General features: G+C 40.9%; 2 protein-coding genes across 4 annotated transcripts; both read left to right on the top strand.

Annotated features, from left to right (window-relative positions):
* The first annotated feature begins 624 nt into the window (after positions 1–624).
* prox3 (prospero homeobox 3) lies at positions 625–8,515 on the top strand. Of its 2 annotated transcripts, none has more exons than XM_087788279.1 (6): positions 625–1,000; positions 4,604–6,093; positions 6,176–6,283; positions 7,261–7,373; positions 7,443–7,548; positions 7,670–8,515. In XM_087788279.1, the coding sequence occupies exons 2-6, from the start codon at positions 4,606–4,608 to the stop codon at positions 7,841–7,843; spliced, it is 1,989 nt and encodes a 662-aa protein (XP_087644405.1). In that variant the 5' UTR covers positions 625–1,000; positions 4,604–4,605; the 3' UTR covers positions 7,844–8,515. The 2 variants fall into 2 exon arrangements, with proteins under 2 accessions (XP_087644405.1, XP_087644404.1); XM_087788278.1 differs by having other exon boundaries at positions 625–956.
* A 747-nt stretch (positions 8,516–9,262) lies between these two features.
* Positions 9,263–14,507, top strand: tmem179ba (transmembrane protein 179Ba). Of its 2 annotated transcripts, XM_087789995.1 has the most exons (5): positions 9,263–9,391; positions 12,441–12,637; positions 12,698–12,835; positions 13,357–13,435; positions 13,499–14,507. In XM_087789995.1, the coding sequence occupies exons 1-5, from the start codon at positions 9,296–9,298 to the stop codon at positions 13,679–13,681; spliced, it is 693 nt and encodes a 230-aa protein (XP_087646121.1). In that variant the 5' UTR covers positions 9,263–9,295; the 3' UTR covers positions 13,682–14,507. The 2 variants fall into 2 exon arrangements, with proteins under 2 accessions (XP_087646121.1, XP_087646120.1); XM_087789994.1 differs by having other exon boundaries at positions 13,357–14,507.
* The last annotated feature ends 795 nt before the right edge of the window (positions 14,508–15,302 follow it).

Consider the following 15,302-nt stretch of genomic DNA (forward strand, 5'->3'; position numbering starts at 1 on the left):
CTATCATAATGATCAGAAATTAACCATTTTGTATGTATTATAATGTTTCTAGTTTCATTCCAGATCGGAACATCACGGTTAAAGAACTCATTCTACCCGTCTGGAACACTTCAGATATTTTATTTAACTATACATTTTTATATTGTCACTTATGTCTCATCTCAATTTATTTTAACACACAAACATAATATAATCCTGTCTTGTATTGACAGCACTCATATTCTGATGAGAGTTAGTGTATTATTATATCTTAATCTTATAGATCCTTCTTATCTCAAATGGACATTTAATATTCATCAAATCTAATTATTGATTGTGTTTAATAAAAATACAAACATATCAGCTTAAAGAGTTAATGCAAAAACAAATAAAATACATAAATACCAATAGAAGATATTTCGAGAGTGTCTGAAGACTTGAAACACGTTTTAAATTAAACAATTTCGTAGCAGATGTTCGTCGGTGCACGTGGTCTGTTCCACCTTAGATTACATATAAATAAAGATTACTTCAATAAATGTGATGTAGACTTTCTATTATCCAGACTGTGATGATAAAATGCTGCACCAGACGTCAGTTAACGGTGAATGATTTGGAGCAGCCGATGTGTGTGTTCGTGTGTGTGTGTGTTTGTGTGTGTGTGTGTGTGAACTGGGGGTCATGCCAACTTGGGAGGGTCGTCAAGTGGACAGCTCTCGGGTTCTCCCGCCCACAGCGCGTCAGTCCAACAGCTCATGATGATGTTGATGATGATGAAGATGATGAGGAGGAGGAGGATGATGGACTGCTGAGGAAGAGTAGAAAGCCCTTTTCTCTCCGCACACACAAGCGGACGTTGCGGAACAAAAGGCTGGTTGTCTGTCGTCGGTGTCCGGTGTCATCTGTATCCGAGGAAGAGCGTCCACGGGCGGCCAGCTGCTGCGGAGGAGAGTCGCTGTCCTGCTGGAGGCTCCTCAGTGAGTTGATTCTTCTCAAACTTCTCCTCAAGTCCTGAGACTCGGTGGGTCCTCCTCGTACAGGGTTTCCTTCTCCTTCTTCTCCGGGCGGCTAATAAGAACGCACGGCGGGCACGCGCACGCGCATAGCTTGATGCGCGTCAAAATGGCCAAAACTGGTTCATGTTGCGTGACAGATGTTGTTCTCTCAGTTATTAATAATTCAGATGCTTTTTCAAAGAGGATTTTTAATGAGCGCACTCGAACGAAAAAGAGAGAAATAATATCGCGTTTGTGTTTTTAAGTGAAAGAAAAAGCATCACAATGTAAAAACATATTTGATAAATGTTTGATTAATGATAATTATTCTTTTTTATGAATGATCTAAAGCTTATTTTCTTGTTTTTGGTGCCATGACCCATTTATTACCATGGATGTCCTGTCCATGTATAAAAAGGCTGTCCCCTCACTTAAGAACAAAACCCTTGAAATATTGTTTCACCTGCTACATGTGGGTCGTGTGAGCGATAATCTTTCGGTGAGATTTCAGTTAAGTCGTGAAAATTATGAATACAGCGATATATCGCAATAATACCTTCGACAATACTTTATCGATATATGATAGACCGAATCATAAAAAAGGCTTACAAATACATGTTTACCATAATGATTTATTGGTTAGTATTTTAATAAAGTATGCTTTAAATTAAACAATTTATTTAAAAAAAAAAACTCTACTCTACGTTACTTCCGGCCACTAGATGGCAGCAGTCGTTACGTCTTCCGCAGCTTCCAATGAAATCTTGCAAGATCAAGGCAATTACTGGGGACTAGAGGATACAGTGGATTCCAGCACCTTTTAGAGCTGATGCTCTGTCCTTTTGTTTAAAAAAAAAATGAAATCAGTTACGACTTTTTCATGAGCCATGTGGTCTGTAAATTAAACACCAGAGTCGACACACTCGACAATACTACAAATATATCCTTGTTCCTACAGTATCAAAATGTATCGTGTCCTTGCACGTGTATCGCATATATTCTAGTCAACACACCTCTTATGTCAGTTATGTTGTCTTCGTAGTTTTTGTTTTCAAAAAAGAATAGATGTCAGTGTTTAAATGATGGATGGATGAGGAGGGCGTGTCACCAGCTCTTTAAGACTAATCTTCATTAATCGCTTTAGTTAAAGCTCCGAACAGCTAATCTGAAATAATCTCATCTAGTCTGCCACCATCTGTGTTCATCCATCCATTTAAGGATCCATCCATCCGTCCTCCAGCGACACATCTACACGAACCAACACTATCTCACTCGCCTAGACATATGTGTGAAAGAGTGAACACCTACACACAAAACGCTACTTCAAACACTCTCCCAGTTATCATCCCTTCATCTGCCTGTGGGTGTCCGTCCATCTGAAGTGGATTAAGGGTTTTTAACAAAGCTGAGTGGAACCTGTTCACACACAGGACTACTGAACGTGTGTGTGCGTGTGCGTGTGTGTGCGTGTGTGTGCGTGTGTGTGTGTGTGCGACAGTAAACACTCTGATCAAACACAACTTAACAATCTGTCTGAACTGATAACAGAGGGAGGATGAGGGGATGAGGGAGTGATGCAGAGGAAGGAAGAGGGGCCAACACAAGGGCCAACAGGTCCAAAAAAAAAGGTTGTTTGATCTCCTGTAACAATGAAAAACTGCCACTTTTTAATGAAGTCCGAAATCCTCTTTTAACTCTTCATCCAACACCTACAGTTGCAATACATTGTCATGTCAAAATAATAATAAGTGTATATGAGATGTTTAAGAAGAGTAGGGGAGTCACAGTGGGGTGTTTGAAGAGGGTCAGAGGTCAGCAGCCAGATGTGGAACAAATCTTTATGCTAACATGACACGTCCTACTCTTATTGATCACCTATTTGAACTCTTTCTGTGCACTTCCTGCTCACATGACTCAGCATTCGACCCTCTTGCAGCAAACCTTGACGCTAATAGAGCAAACTTTGGAAAAAGAGGATTTTTAAAGCACTTTCTCTTTACATTCATCTATTTTTCTATTTATCTTAATATCAGCTTTTACAGAGGGGTTTAATTTCACGATCCGCCAGATAAAATTCACAAACAGGTTTAATGCAGCCCAGAGATAATTTTGTATTGAAATGAGCTGTAATTTTGGTATAAAATAAACTGATGTTCTAGCGGTATCCACTAGATGACGTAAGAACAATTATGTATTGCTAACCCCACTTAAAACGTTGCATAATCAGCCTATTGTGTTCTGTTAAAATGTCTTCTGTTAGTCAAACAATATTATGACCTTTATTAGTCATTCATTCATTCTGTCATGTTCTGTGCCTCTAAATCCCTTATGGGGGTTGAGTAGTGGCTGGAGCCTATCCTAGTTTCATCAGGTCAGAGGCGGGGGACACCCTGGACAGGATGCCAGTATGTCACAGGACACACAAAAGACATAAAACCATTCACACACAAACACTCATAGCTATGGACATTTTCCCCGAGTGCCCAATCAACCTCTGTATGTTTTTGGAGCGTGGGAGGAACTGGAGTGCCCGGAGTAAACACATGCAACACGGAGAAAAGTCAAGAGTTGGCTCCCTCCTTTGGACTACTTTTTAAAAATTAATTCATTTAAAAAAATAAACAATTTGAAGTTTTTAACTTATTATACCACGATTGTGAGTTTCAAATGAGTTTGACACCCTTCGCTAACAAGAGCTAAGATGATAATTACAAACAAGTCAAGATGTTAGATGAACCTTAAACATATACTGTACATCTATTTATAGGAAGAAAGAGTACATTCAAATACTTAAAACATAATTTCATGACATTAAAGAAATGTAATTAGAGAGGTGGTCATTTATTGGTTTTGTTGCTCATCTACTTAGATTTGAACTGATAACCAATCTAGGGTTAAAAAATATATATGTATTAAATAAAATAATGAAATAATGAAATAAATGTATTAAAAAGCCGAATAAGTTGGTCCCTCATCATATCTCTGTTCACCTTCCACATATCAAAGACAATTAAACACCAAGAACAGCAAAGCTTCTTGTCATAGTTTGCTCTGCTACAAACAGTTGATTTATATATAAGGCAAATAAACTTAATCACAACCACCTCACCCACCTGACGTATGTACGTACAAAACGACTCCAATGATGTCTTTCTACACACTGCCCTATTTCCTGACAGCCGATTGGTCGCTACAATACTGCATTAAAATTCTACTTCTATGTTGCTATGTCAAATTTGATCGGCAGTGGTTGGCTGGGCGGCAAAGCATTATGCTAGCTGTTCAGGTCACTCTTACTGAGAGGGTTGTTGAGATGGAGTGTGTCTCATATGCAGTGTTGAGTTTAAAATGTTTAAATTGGGGATGAACGTAACTTACGTAATAATGGAGGGAGCACAGGAACATCTTGAACAGCATTGAGGTCGTCTTGACTTTCAGAGTAAATCACTAATGTTAAAGGTCTATTAGGCTGATATCCCACACCAAGACTCATTACCTGGTCCTGGTGATTTTCAATACATTCCTCTTCATTATTGTGTATTTTTCTCCACATAATTGGCATCTAGCGCTCCTAAAGATGTCAGGTGTGGCTTGTTAACGGATCGGATGGTGCTCTTGTCTGCTCGCAGAGATGGATTCCCCTGCAAATCTTTTTGATGACTCAGCTGCTCCGACCTTCGACCCCCACCATCGCCCCGGCGGTCAACGTCCCACACCGTCCACCTTCAGACCCACTGGCTTTCCTCTCATCCACCACCTGGTCCAGCCTGGAGGGGCCCTCCGGCGAATGGGGGGGCAGCTAAATGAGACCAACCTCAATAACCTGTACCTGGGGGACGATGGGGGGGCACCAGATGGGCTGATGGGGGAGGCCAGTGAGGGGGGGGAGAAGCGGGGAGAGGAGCGCATCATGAGGGCTGAGAAACGATGTCATGATGGCGTGTCAGACGTGGTGAAAGTGAGGAGGATGAAGTTCCAACAGAGACATGAGGAGCTGGAGGAGGGAGGGCGGGATGGAGAGAGAGGGAGAAAGAGAAGAGAGAAAGAGGAGCTCAAGGAGCAGCTGGAAGAAGCGAGGGAACAACTGCAGGCGTTGCAGGAGAAAGTCTGGAGGGCTTTTGGAGAGAAGAACATGGCGAAGGAGGAGAAGAAGAGACGCAGTACCGGAGAAAAGGATGGAGTTTCACCAGGAAGAGAGGATGGGGGTGTCAGGGCCTTCGATGAGGACGAGGAGGAGATTGAAAAGGAGGCATTCTCTCTTTTGTCTCCGTTCGAGAACTTCGAAGGACAAAAAGATGAACAGCAGAAGGAGAAGAGCAGTGAGGGGGGCAGGGAGCTGCAGGTGGAGGGAGTGATAGAAGGCTTGTGGCTGGACTGTGGGGGTCTAGTGAGGAGAGAGTGGGATGAGGAGGAAGGGGAGGATGAAGGAGGGCAGAAGTTTGCCGAGGCCCTGAAGGAGGAGCTAGGGGGCGCTGTGGCGAGAGTCATCGACCGGGTCCTGCGACTGTACACCGAAACCAGCGAGCTTAAGCCGTCCTCGCCCCCTGCTGCCATCTCCTTCCTCCCCCCTTCCTCAGGGGGCGAGGACGGGAGGGAGCGGGAGGTGTGGCGGGGGCTGCTGGTCCGAAGGGGAGAGGAGGACGAGGAGAAACAGAAGTCCGACTGTTTGCCTCTCGCTCATCGTCACAGCGACAAACCGGACGCTTCGACTCAGAAGTCGCCGGAGTTACGAAAGTCTCACCCGCTCCTCGGCCCGCCTCCCCTGCTCATGCCCCCTCGCCCCAAAGACTCCTTCCAACCTTCCTCTGCATCCTCTTCCTCCTCCTTCCCTGCTCCCCCACCACCTCCTCCCCCGCCACCCCCCCTTCCCCTCCCTCTGCTCCACTACTCCATGCAGCAGCTCTTCTCTCGCTCCATCCATCACCCACCTCTCCCCCACCTCCCACCCACCCGCAGCTCCGACAACTTTCTTGAGTTCACGTCTCATCCCTCCTTTCCCCCGCTCTCCCTTCTCGGTCACCTGGACCCCACCCTGGGGTGCCGGGAGAGGGAGAGGGGGATGAGGGGTGACGGAGGGATGAGGGCAGGTATGGATGGAGAACTCTACCTCGCCGGTGGAATATCCTTTTCATTGTCTTGTGAACTGACTGTGATCAAAGCTCTATCTGTGGACTGTCTTCTTTAACTGTTGCCATGGTTACATTCATGAGGGGTTGTCACCTTGTCACCTGAAGAAAGCCAAGCTCATGTTCTTCTACGCCAGATATCCGAGCTCCAACACACTCAAGACCTATTTTCCTGACGTCAAGGTGGGTTTTGATGAAAACTTTAGTGAGGTGTTGGCTTGGTGCTAGCTTCCATCCTCATCGATGCTTCCCCTTGTCTTGAGTTCCATGGTGCTTCCATTGCTGAAAAAGTTTTCTTCCAGGGAGTCTGGAATCCTTTCGTTCTATTTTAAATGTAATTGAATGATACATAACACATACATTTATAGACATGATTTCTACTCTCCCACATGTCGACTAAGGGCTGGGATTGTTTTCAGATTAAACCGTCTTTTTTTAGAGTTATTGGCAAATATATATGTTCTTATGACAATCGCGAATGGTGCTCATTTTCTTGTACTCCTTGGCCAAAAAGACACGTTAAAATACCTCCATACTGCTCATCGGTCATTTTCCTCTTGTACTGAAGTCTCAACAAGAGGAATTGTTTGTAAAAAAAAACACTGAACTTCCTGTAAAGCCATTTAAAACTTTTCACTTTCCCTCTGCACAGATTGATACTTAAGTAGCTTGCGGTCACCTGCCTACCTAACTTCATTTTGCTGAATTAATCGGGCACAATGAAGTCGACTTATATCATTTTTAAAGGAAACCAAAGAAACTCAAGGACTACGACATGATAAATAAATTTCAAATGGACTCGAGGGACTATCAACCATCACCAAATCTGCAACTGTTGACTGGAATAAAGCCTAGAATATTTTACAGTCATGTTAAAAAGTCCCTGCATTTTTAGATTACATTGGATCCTTCGAGTACTTCTAGGACAGAAATCCACATTAAAAAAACTTTAAAAAAAACTCTACACATTGAAAAAAAGAAAAACGCTTTTTTGTTCATTTTCTGATTCAAAATTTAAAACAGAAAGTACTTGGACTCTGGAGAAACTCAGATCAGAACCATTGCACATCTTTGAAAAGACTGCTTGAGGGAAACATCTGTTGAAGTGTTTCAGACATGTGTATCCATCAGGAACAACAAAACTACTTTCTGTCTTCCAGTTTAATCGCTGCGTCACCTCTCAGATGATCAAATGGTTCAGTAACTTCAGAGAGTTCTTCTACATCCAGATGGAGAGATTTGCTCGGCAGGCTGTTCGGGAGGCAGTTGGCAGGTACCAGCCCATACATTGTTATTTTAGAGTGAACACTTTCTCAATGCGCCTGTACCTGTTCGTGTGCAGGGACGGAGCCCCCCGGATGGTGAGGGACAGTCAGCTGCGCGTCAACAGAGATTCAGAACTGTATCGTATCCTGAACATGCACTACAACAAGAGTAACGTCTATCAGGTTTGAATGACCCCTGACCCTCTTAAAAAAAGGAATAATAACAACATATGTTTTGAATGATCTGATACAAATATTAATGGCAAGTCCATGTGAATCAATGTGTGTGTGGGTGTGTGTGCAGGTTCCAGACAGGTTCATGGAAGTGTCTGAAGTGGCCTTGAGGGAGTTCTACTCGGCCATCTGGACAGGGAGAGACAGCGACCCCTGCTGGAAGAAAGGGATCTACAAGATCATCTGCAAACTGGACAGTCCAGTACCTGACACGTTCAGATTACCTGGCTGTCCCGTGGGGTGATGACCGCGTGACCTGAACAAGACCAAATTGCTACATATTAAAAATGCAACTCTGGATTGTATATCTCTGACGCAACATGAGCATCAAAGTGCAAACTATGATAAAAAAACAACAAAAAAAAAAATCATTTTCTTAAACTATAATGAAAACTATCAGTCTGGGTGGTTACTATAGCAACCATGCAGACCATCATAGTATCGCAAATGTTTCATCAGTGACTTATGTTAAAACGTAATGTTCTCTCTTTCATCTGTTTACATTTTCTATTATCAACTTCTTTTTCTAAAATTAAATTGCTGAAATGGTTCCCTTCTTCATTTGTAATGAAATATTTTGTTTTTCAATTGTCGGTAACAGTTTTGTATTTAATTTGTGGCTGTTAATTACACATATTTTTGTAGATAATACCACAAATGTGAAGATTATATATATAAAAAAAAGGAAACTGTAAGATAAATGTCTAGTATTTGTGTGTAAATATATAAATCTGTGTGTCCCATGATAAATATTAAATATACGTACTTTCATAAGCCAACATGCCTGCAGATTGGCTGCTGCTGTGTGTTTGTGTGCATGTATCAGTGTGTGTTTCTGTGTCTTCTATTTAAGGCTTTTGTAAAGATTATTAACTTGAATTTTGATGTTTTATCAGTGAATAAACGTGGAAACTGAGGGTGTGTTTTTAGGTGTGACAGGACATTAAAAAAGACAGTTTAGCACAACATTCACAAGTGAAGTAAATAGAATATGATCCACACACACGCACACAATCATAAATGTCACCAGACTTACAAAGATTTGACACTAAGAGATTAAAATGATCTGATGATGTTCATTAAACCGATCAGATTAGCCAAAGAATGCTTCAGCCTTGAACCAAAATGTGTTAAAAATAGAAAACATTAAGAATTTTGGCAAAACCATGAACACCATCATACTCAGTATATATTCACACATTTCTATACATGATTGATTAGATGGTTTGGTTTGCTATGCATTTCTTAAGATTTTCCATGGTCATTTCTCCTGGTGTGGTTCCCACAGATGCTTGTAAAAGTCTGTCTGATCCAAACTAAATTCTTCAGCACATTAACAAGTGTCTGACTGTTCTAGTGTGGAAGTGTGACAAATAAATTATTTCTGGTGGGGAACATGCAGTTTGTTTTTTGCCAGAGCTCTGTAGTTGCAGTTGACTCTCCAACAGACAGTCTGGATTTTTGCTGCAGGCTAAAAAAGATCTGTTTGATCATTTCCCTTTAGTGTTTTACAGGCACTTTCTTTGGCAGGTGAGTAGGTATGACCTTTAAAATGACCTTGGCTGTCACATATGATGCTCAACAAGGACATTACGATCGTTTTATCGTCTGATTAAAGTTAAAGGAAGTAGAACTAATTTTGTTTTACTTTGAAGGTCTCGCCGGAAGCGATCTAGCAACCCACTCCAGGGAGAAGATGGCGCTCAGTGGACTGCTGCCGCTGGAGCTGTCGCTCTACGCCGCGTGCTTCGTGTGCGGGATCGTGACGTCGGCGTCCATCACCATCGTCCAGGTGAGCCTTGTCATCATCAGCGTCACTGCTCACCTGCTGCCTCCTCTGCTCACCTAAAGTTTTCCACAACTTTTTTTCCACATCCTCCTCCTCTTCATCACTTTCTATCGCATCCTCCTCCTCCTCATCATCATCATCATCATCCTCACTCTCCTCTTTCTCTTCACCCGCACTTTCCTCAACTTTTCTCGAGGGACCCCTAAATAAAATTAGTTTTCTATGACGACAGCGGTGAACGTGACTCTAACAAAAGGGGACTTAGAGATTTCTAACTGCGCGTGCACGCGTGAGTGATCGTGTACACGCGGGGAAATATCCGGTCATGTGTTCAGAGGCTCCTCGTGCAGTCAGGTGTTGTTTTCAGACTCACCCAGAGAATCAACCCAGAGAAGAACTTTTATACTTTCACTCTTTCAGAGGCTTTACATCTTTTAGCGTTTGAACATGAAGTTTGAACTGTCTGTAGACTTGGTATTCTGTGAATCCTTTTCATCTGATACACTTATTATTGTCATAATTATCTTTATTATTATTATGATTATGGTTATTGTTATTATTGGTTAGTGTTGCATCTTTCAGCAAACATGTGACCTCTGTTGAACTGTCCCAGGGTCAGCGTGTGAAGAGGGCTGTCATTCAAATATAGATCCCAGATCATAAGGTTGTGTTAAATCTCCAGAACGGACACGACTATAAATAAACTAAACTTGTTTTTGTTTCCCTTTCCACGATATTTTTATTTTGTTTACTGAAGAAGTTTGTCGACTGTGGGGGGAAAAAGCAATACCATCCAGTGGGTACTAGATACTGTGTAATTAGAACTACTTACTATGTAGTGAGTACTAGATACTATGTAATTAGCACTAGCTACTATGTAGGGAGTACTAGATACTGTGTAATTAGCACTAGCTACTATGTAGGGAGTACTAGATACTGTGTAATTAGCACTAGCTACTATGTAGGGAGTACTAGATACTGTGTAATTAGCACTAGCTACTATGTAGTGAGTACTAGATACTATGTAATTAGCACTAGCTACTATGTAGGGAGTACTAGATACTATATAATGAGCACTAGCTACTATGTAGGGAGTACTAGATACTATATAATGAGCACTAGCTATTATTAGTGAATACTAGCTACTATGTTGTGAGTACAAGATACTATATAGTCAGTACTAGATACTATGTAATAAGTACTTGATACTATGTAATGAGTACTAAAAACAATGTTATAAGTACGAGATACTTCGTAGTGAGTAGATACTATGTAATGGGCACTAGCTACTATGTTGTGAGTACTAGATACTATGTAATGAGCACTAGCTACTATGTAGTGAGTACTACATACTGTGTAATGAGCACTAGATAATATGTGCTGAATAGTTGATACCATTTAATGAGATACTAATATATACTATGTAAGTAAGCAAGTAAGTAATATTTATAGAGCGCTTTTCCAGACCAAGGTCACAAAGCGCCTTAAACAATCAAAACAATACTCAATAAAGTATATACTATATATATACTATATAGTGAGTACTAGATACTATGTAATGAGCACTAGCTACTATGTAGTGAGTACTAGATACTATGTAGTGAGTTCTAGATACTATGTAGTGAGTACTAGATACTATGTACAAAGAACTAGATACTATGAAATAAGTACTAGATAATACTATGTAGTGAGTACTAGAAACTATGTACAAAGAACTAAATACTATGAAACAAGTACTAGATAATACTATGTTGTGAGTACTAGTTACTATGTAGAAAGAACTAGATACTATGTAATAAATACTAGATAATACTATGTAGTGAGTACTAGATACTATGTAGAAAGAACTAGATACTATGTAATGAGTACTAGATAACACTATGTAGTGAGTACTAGATACTATGTAATGAGTACTAGATACTATGTTGAAAGCACTAGATACTATGTAGAAAGAACTAGATACTATGTAGTGATTACTAGATACTATTTAGTGATTACTAGATACTATGTAGTGAGTACTAGATACTATGTAATGAGTACTAGATATTATTAGTGAATACTAGATACTATGTTGTGAGTACAAGATACTATATAGTCAGTACTAGATACTATGTAATAAGTACTTGATACTATGTAATGAGTACTAAAAACAATGTTATAAGTACGAGATACTTCGTAGTGAGTAGATACTATGTAATGGGCACTAGCTACTATGTTGTGAGTACTAGATACTATGTAATGAGCACTAGCTACTATGTAGTGAGTACTACATACTGTGTAATGAGCACTAGATAATATGCACTGAATAGTTGATACCATTTAATGAGATACTAATATATACTATGTAAGTAAGCAAGTAAGTAATATTTATAGAGCGCTTTTCCAGACCAAGGTCACAAAGCGTAACAATCAAAACAATACTCAATAAAGTATATACTTTAAAGATCAAGATAACACTGATAACACAACAGGAGTTCCAGAAAATCAAGGAAAAGCCTGAACAAATAGAAACGTCTTAAGATGTTTCTTGAAGGAGTCAGTAGATCCATCAAACGCAGAGGGAGAGGAAGATCGTTCCAAAGCTTAGGAGCAACAGCCTGGAAGGATTTCTCTCCTCTGGTCCTGAACCGTGTTCAGGAACCATCAGTAGATTCTGATCCACAGACCTCAGAGCCCGAGCTGGGGTGTAAGGCTGGATCAGATCACTGATGTAAGGAGGAGTCCATGAATAGATCTGAAAGTAAGAACCAGAATTTTAAAGTTGATCCTGAAAGAAACTGGAGCCAGTGAAGAGTTTTAAAGTTTGGAGAAATATGAGTTCTTCTACTAGAGCGGCTGTAATAAGTAAAAAGTACTAGACAATACTATGTAATGACTACTAGATACCATGTATTGAGTTGGTGGCTACCTTGAAATAATATTTTATATCACATGCTCACACATGGTGTGTTCAGGTGTCAGCGCAGGTGAGTTGAATGTGAATTGAATATTGAATGTGTGGTTCATCATGTGTTTGCTGGTCTAAATCTTTACCTATGTGTGTTGATTTCAGGGTCATTTCGGGGGTCTGTGTGTCCTCTATGGCCTGGTGAGCTACAACTCTTCCTCCTCCTCCATCCTCCTGCAGTCATCCAGCGCCGGCTCTCTCTGCTACTTCGTGTCGTCCGTCTCCGTGTTGGTGGCTGTGGTGTGTTTCTCCATGTCGCTCTACTGGATCTACAGCATCTGCATCGACGGGGAGGTCACCAGGTGGGCAACATGCTGCTCTGAAGCCACGCCACCTGAACATTTGACTGCTTGTGTCTCCAGAGGGCGTGTGTGGGGGAACATGATGGTGGGGGTCTGCGGGATCGTCCTCTTCTTCCTCCTCATCAGCGGCTGTGTGTTAAAGGTCGGCCGGGACTCCCTGTGTGACTCTGTGCTCAGCAGTGTTCCCAACATAACCAGGTGAATAATCCACCTGGACCGTTAATCTGACGCATTGATGGCTGAATTAAACATTTCTAATGTTATTGGTAAACTTCTAATGTTTTTATTAAAATGCCGGTTATTTTTAAGCATTAGACTATATGTATATATTAAAATAAATAATAATAATAATAACAAATATTTTCAAAATGAATTATTATTTTTTTTACATAGAGTTTGATATTGTTATTACAATTCTTCAAAACTAAAATGTCTAAATTCGATATTTTTTTGAATTAATAGTCTTTTAAATTCAATATAGAATGTTAGTATAATAGTGCCACTAGATGGAGCTACTTGATTGATTGACAACAGAAGCACACAATCAAGTAGCTCGAATTTATATCAAATAGAATATTAAACTCTATGTGTAAAAAAATGCATTCATTTTGAAGGGATAATTCTAAATCTCAATATAAAAAACATTTCATTATAAAACATTAAATTAAAGTTTTACAGATTGAAATGTTACATTTCTAATCAACACAAGTGATTGACAGGTGTGAGGAGGCTCAGAGCAGGAAGTGGGCGAGTCCAATCAACGGAGAGAGATTCTTTGACAGTCTTCACAAAGCCGAGGTAAAATCTTCCATCACTTCTATAATGGAGACCATTATTATTGACGATTTATTTCTTCTACAGACCTCCGTGTGGGTCAACTTCTTCTTCTGGATCATCCTCGGCATTCTGGTCTTCCTGCAAAAGGGCCAAAAACCAGGTTCCAAGGTGATCACTGGAGGACCGGCTGGAGGTCTCTTCGGAGACCCTGGAGTGACGGCGGCGGAGACGGAGCCTTTTTTCAACCACACGGCGCGAACACAGTGATGACATCATCTCCGTTAGACATCATTGCTATGGGGGTCTCGAGAGGCTTCTGAGACAGACTTCACCAGCCACTACAGTCCTTAACATATTCAGTATTAAAAGTTTTCAAATGTTAAATAGGAAATGTTATTTCTGCCGAAGAGTTTGTGCTAACATCTATAATAATAACAATTATAATAATATCTGCCTTTATCTGTCAAACTAATCAAAAACTGGTGAATTACAGGAGATGTTGTTAACGTAACAATAACCAGGCAATAACATTTTGATGACGTTCTGGATATTTGTCTGGATAGTCTTATCGTTAAAACCATCATCAACATCTCTTGTATTTGTAAACTGCTGCTGAAGCTCTCACTCCCAGCTCTTGTTCTTATTCATGGATCATCTGTGTTTATAAGTGCTACTGCCACCTGCTGGTCACTTGGAAGCACTGCTATAAGTGCTACTAAAATACTAAACATATCTATATAGATATATAGATATATAGATATATAGATATATAGATATACAGTGGGGCAAAAAAAGTATTTAGTCAGCCACCGATTGTGCAAGTTCTCCCACTTAAAATGATGACAGAAGTCTGTATTTTCATCATAGGTACACTTCAACTGTGAGAGACAGAATGTAAAAAAAAATCCAGGAATCCACATTGTAGGATTTTTTAAGAATTTATTTGTAAATTATGTTGGAAAATAAGTATTTGGTCACTTCAAACAAGGAAGATCTCTGGCTCTCACAGACCTGTAACTTCTTCTTTAAGAAGCTCTTCTGTCCTCCACTCCTTACCTGTATTAATGGCACCTGTTTGAAGTCGTTATCTGTATAAAAGACACCTGTCCACAGCCTCAAACAGTCAGACTCCAAACTCTACTATGGCCAAGACCAAAGAGCTGTCGAGGGACACCAGGAAAAGAATTGTAGACCTGCACCAGACTGGGAAGAGTGAATCTACAATAGGCAAGCAGCTTTGTGTGAAAAAATCAACTGTGGGAGCAATTATCAGAAAATGGAAGACATACAAGACCACTGATAATCTCCCTCGATCTGGGGCTCCACGCAAGATCTCATCCCGTGGGGTCAAAATGATCATGAGAACGGTGAGCAAAAATCCCAGAACCACACGGGGGGACCTGGTGAATGACCTGCAGAGAGCTGGGACCAAAGTAACAAAGGTTACCATCAGTAACACACTACAACGACAGGGAATCAAATCCTGCAGTGCCAGACGTGTCCCCCTGCTTAAGCCAGTGCATGTCCAGGCCCGTCTGAAGTTTGCCAGAGGGCACATGGATGATACAGCAGAGGATTGGGAGAATGTCATGTGGACAGATGAAACCAAAGTAGAACTTTTTGGTATAAACTCAACTCGTCGTGTTTGGAGGATGAAGAATACTGAGTTGCATCCCATGAACACCATACCTACTGTGAAGCATGGGGGTGGAAACATCATGCTTTGGGGCTGTTTTTCTGCTAAGGGGACAGGACGACTGATCCGTGTTAAGGAAAGAATGAAGGCCAGTCTCCAGACCTCAACCCCATAGAAAATCTGTGGAGGGAGTTGAAAGTCTGTGTTGCTCGGCGACAGCCCCAAAACATCACTGCTCTCGAGAAGATCTGC

This window comes from Callionymus lyra, chromosome 4, assembly GCF_982586985.1.
Source record: "Callionymus lyra chromosome 4, fCalLyr1.hap1.1, whole genome shotgun sequence".
In the NCBI taxonomy this organism is placed as follows: Eukaryota; Metazoa; Chordata; class Actinopteri; order Syngnathiformes; family Callionymidae; genus Callionymus; species Callionymus lyra.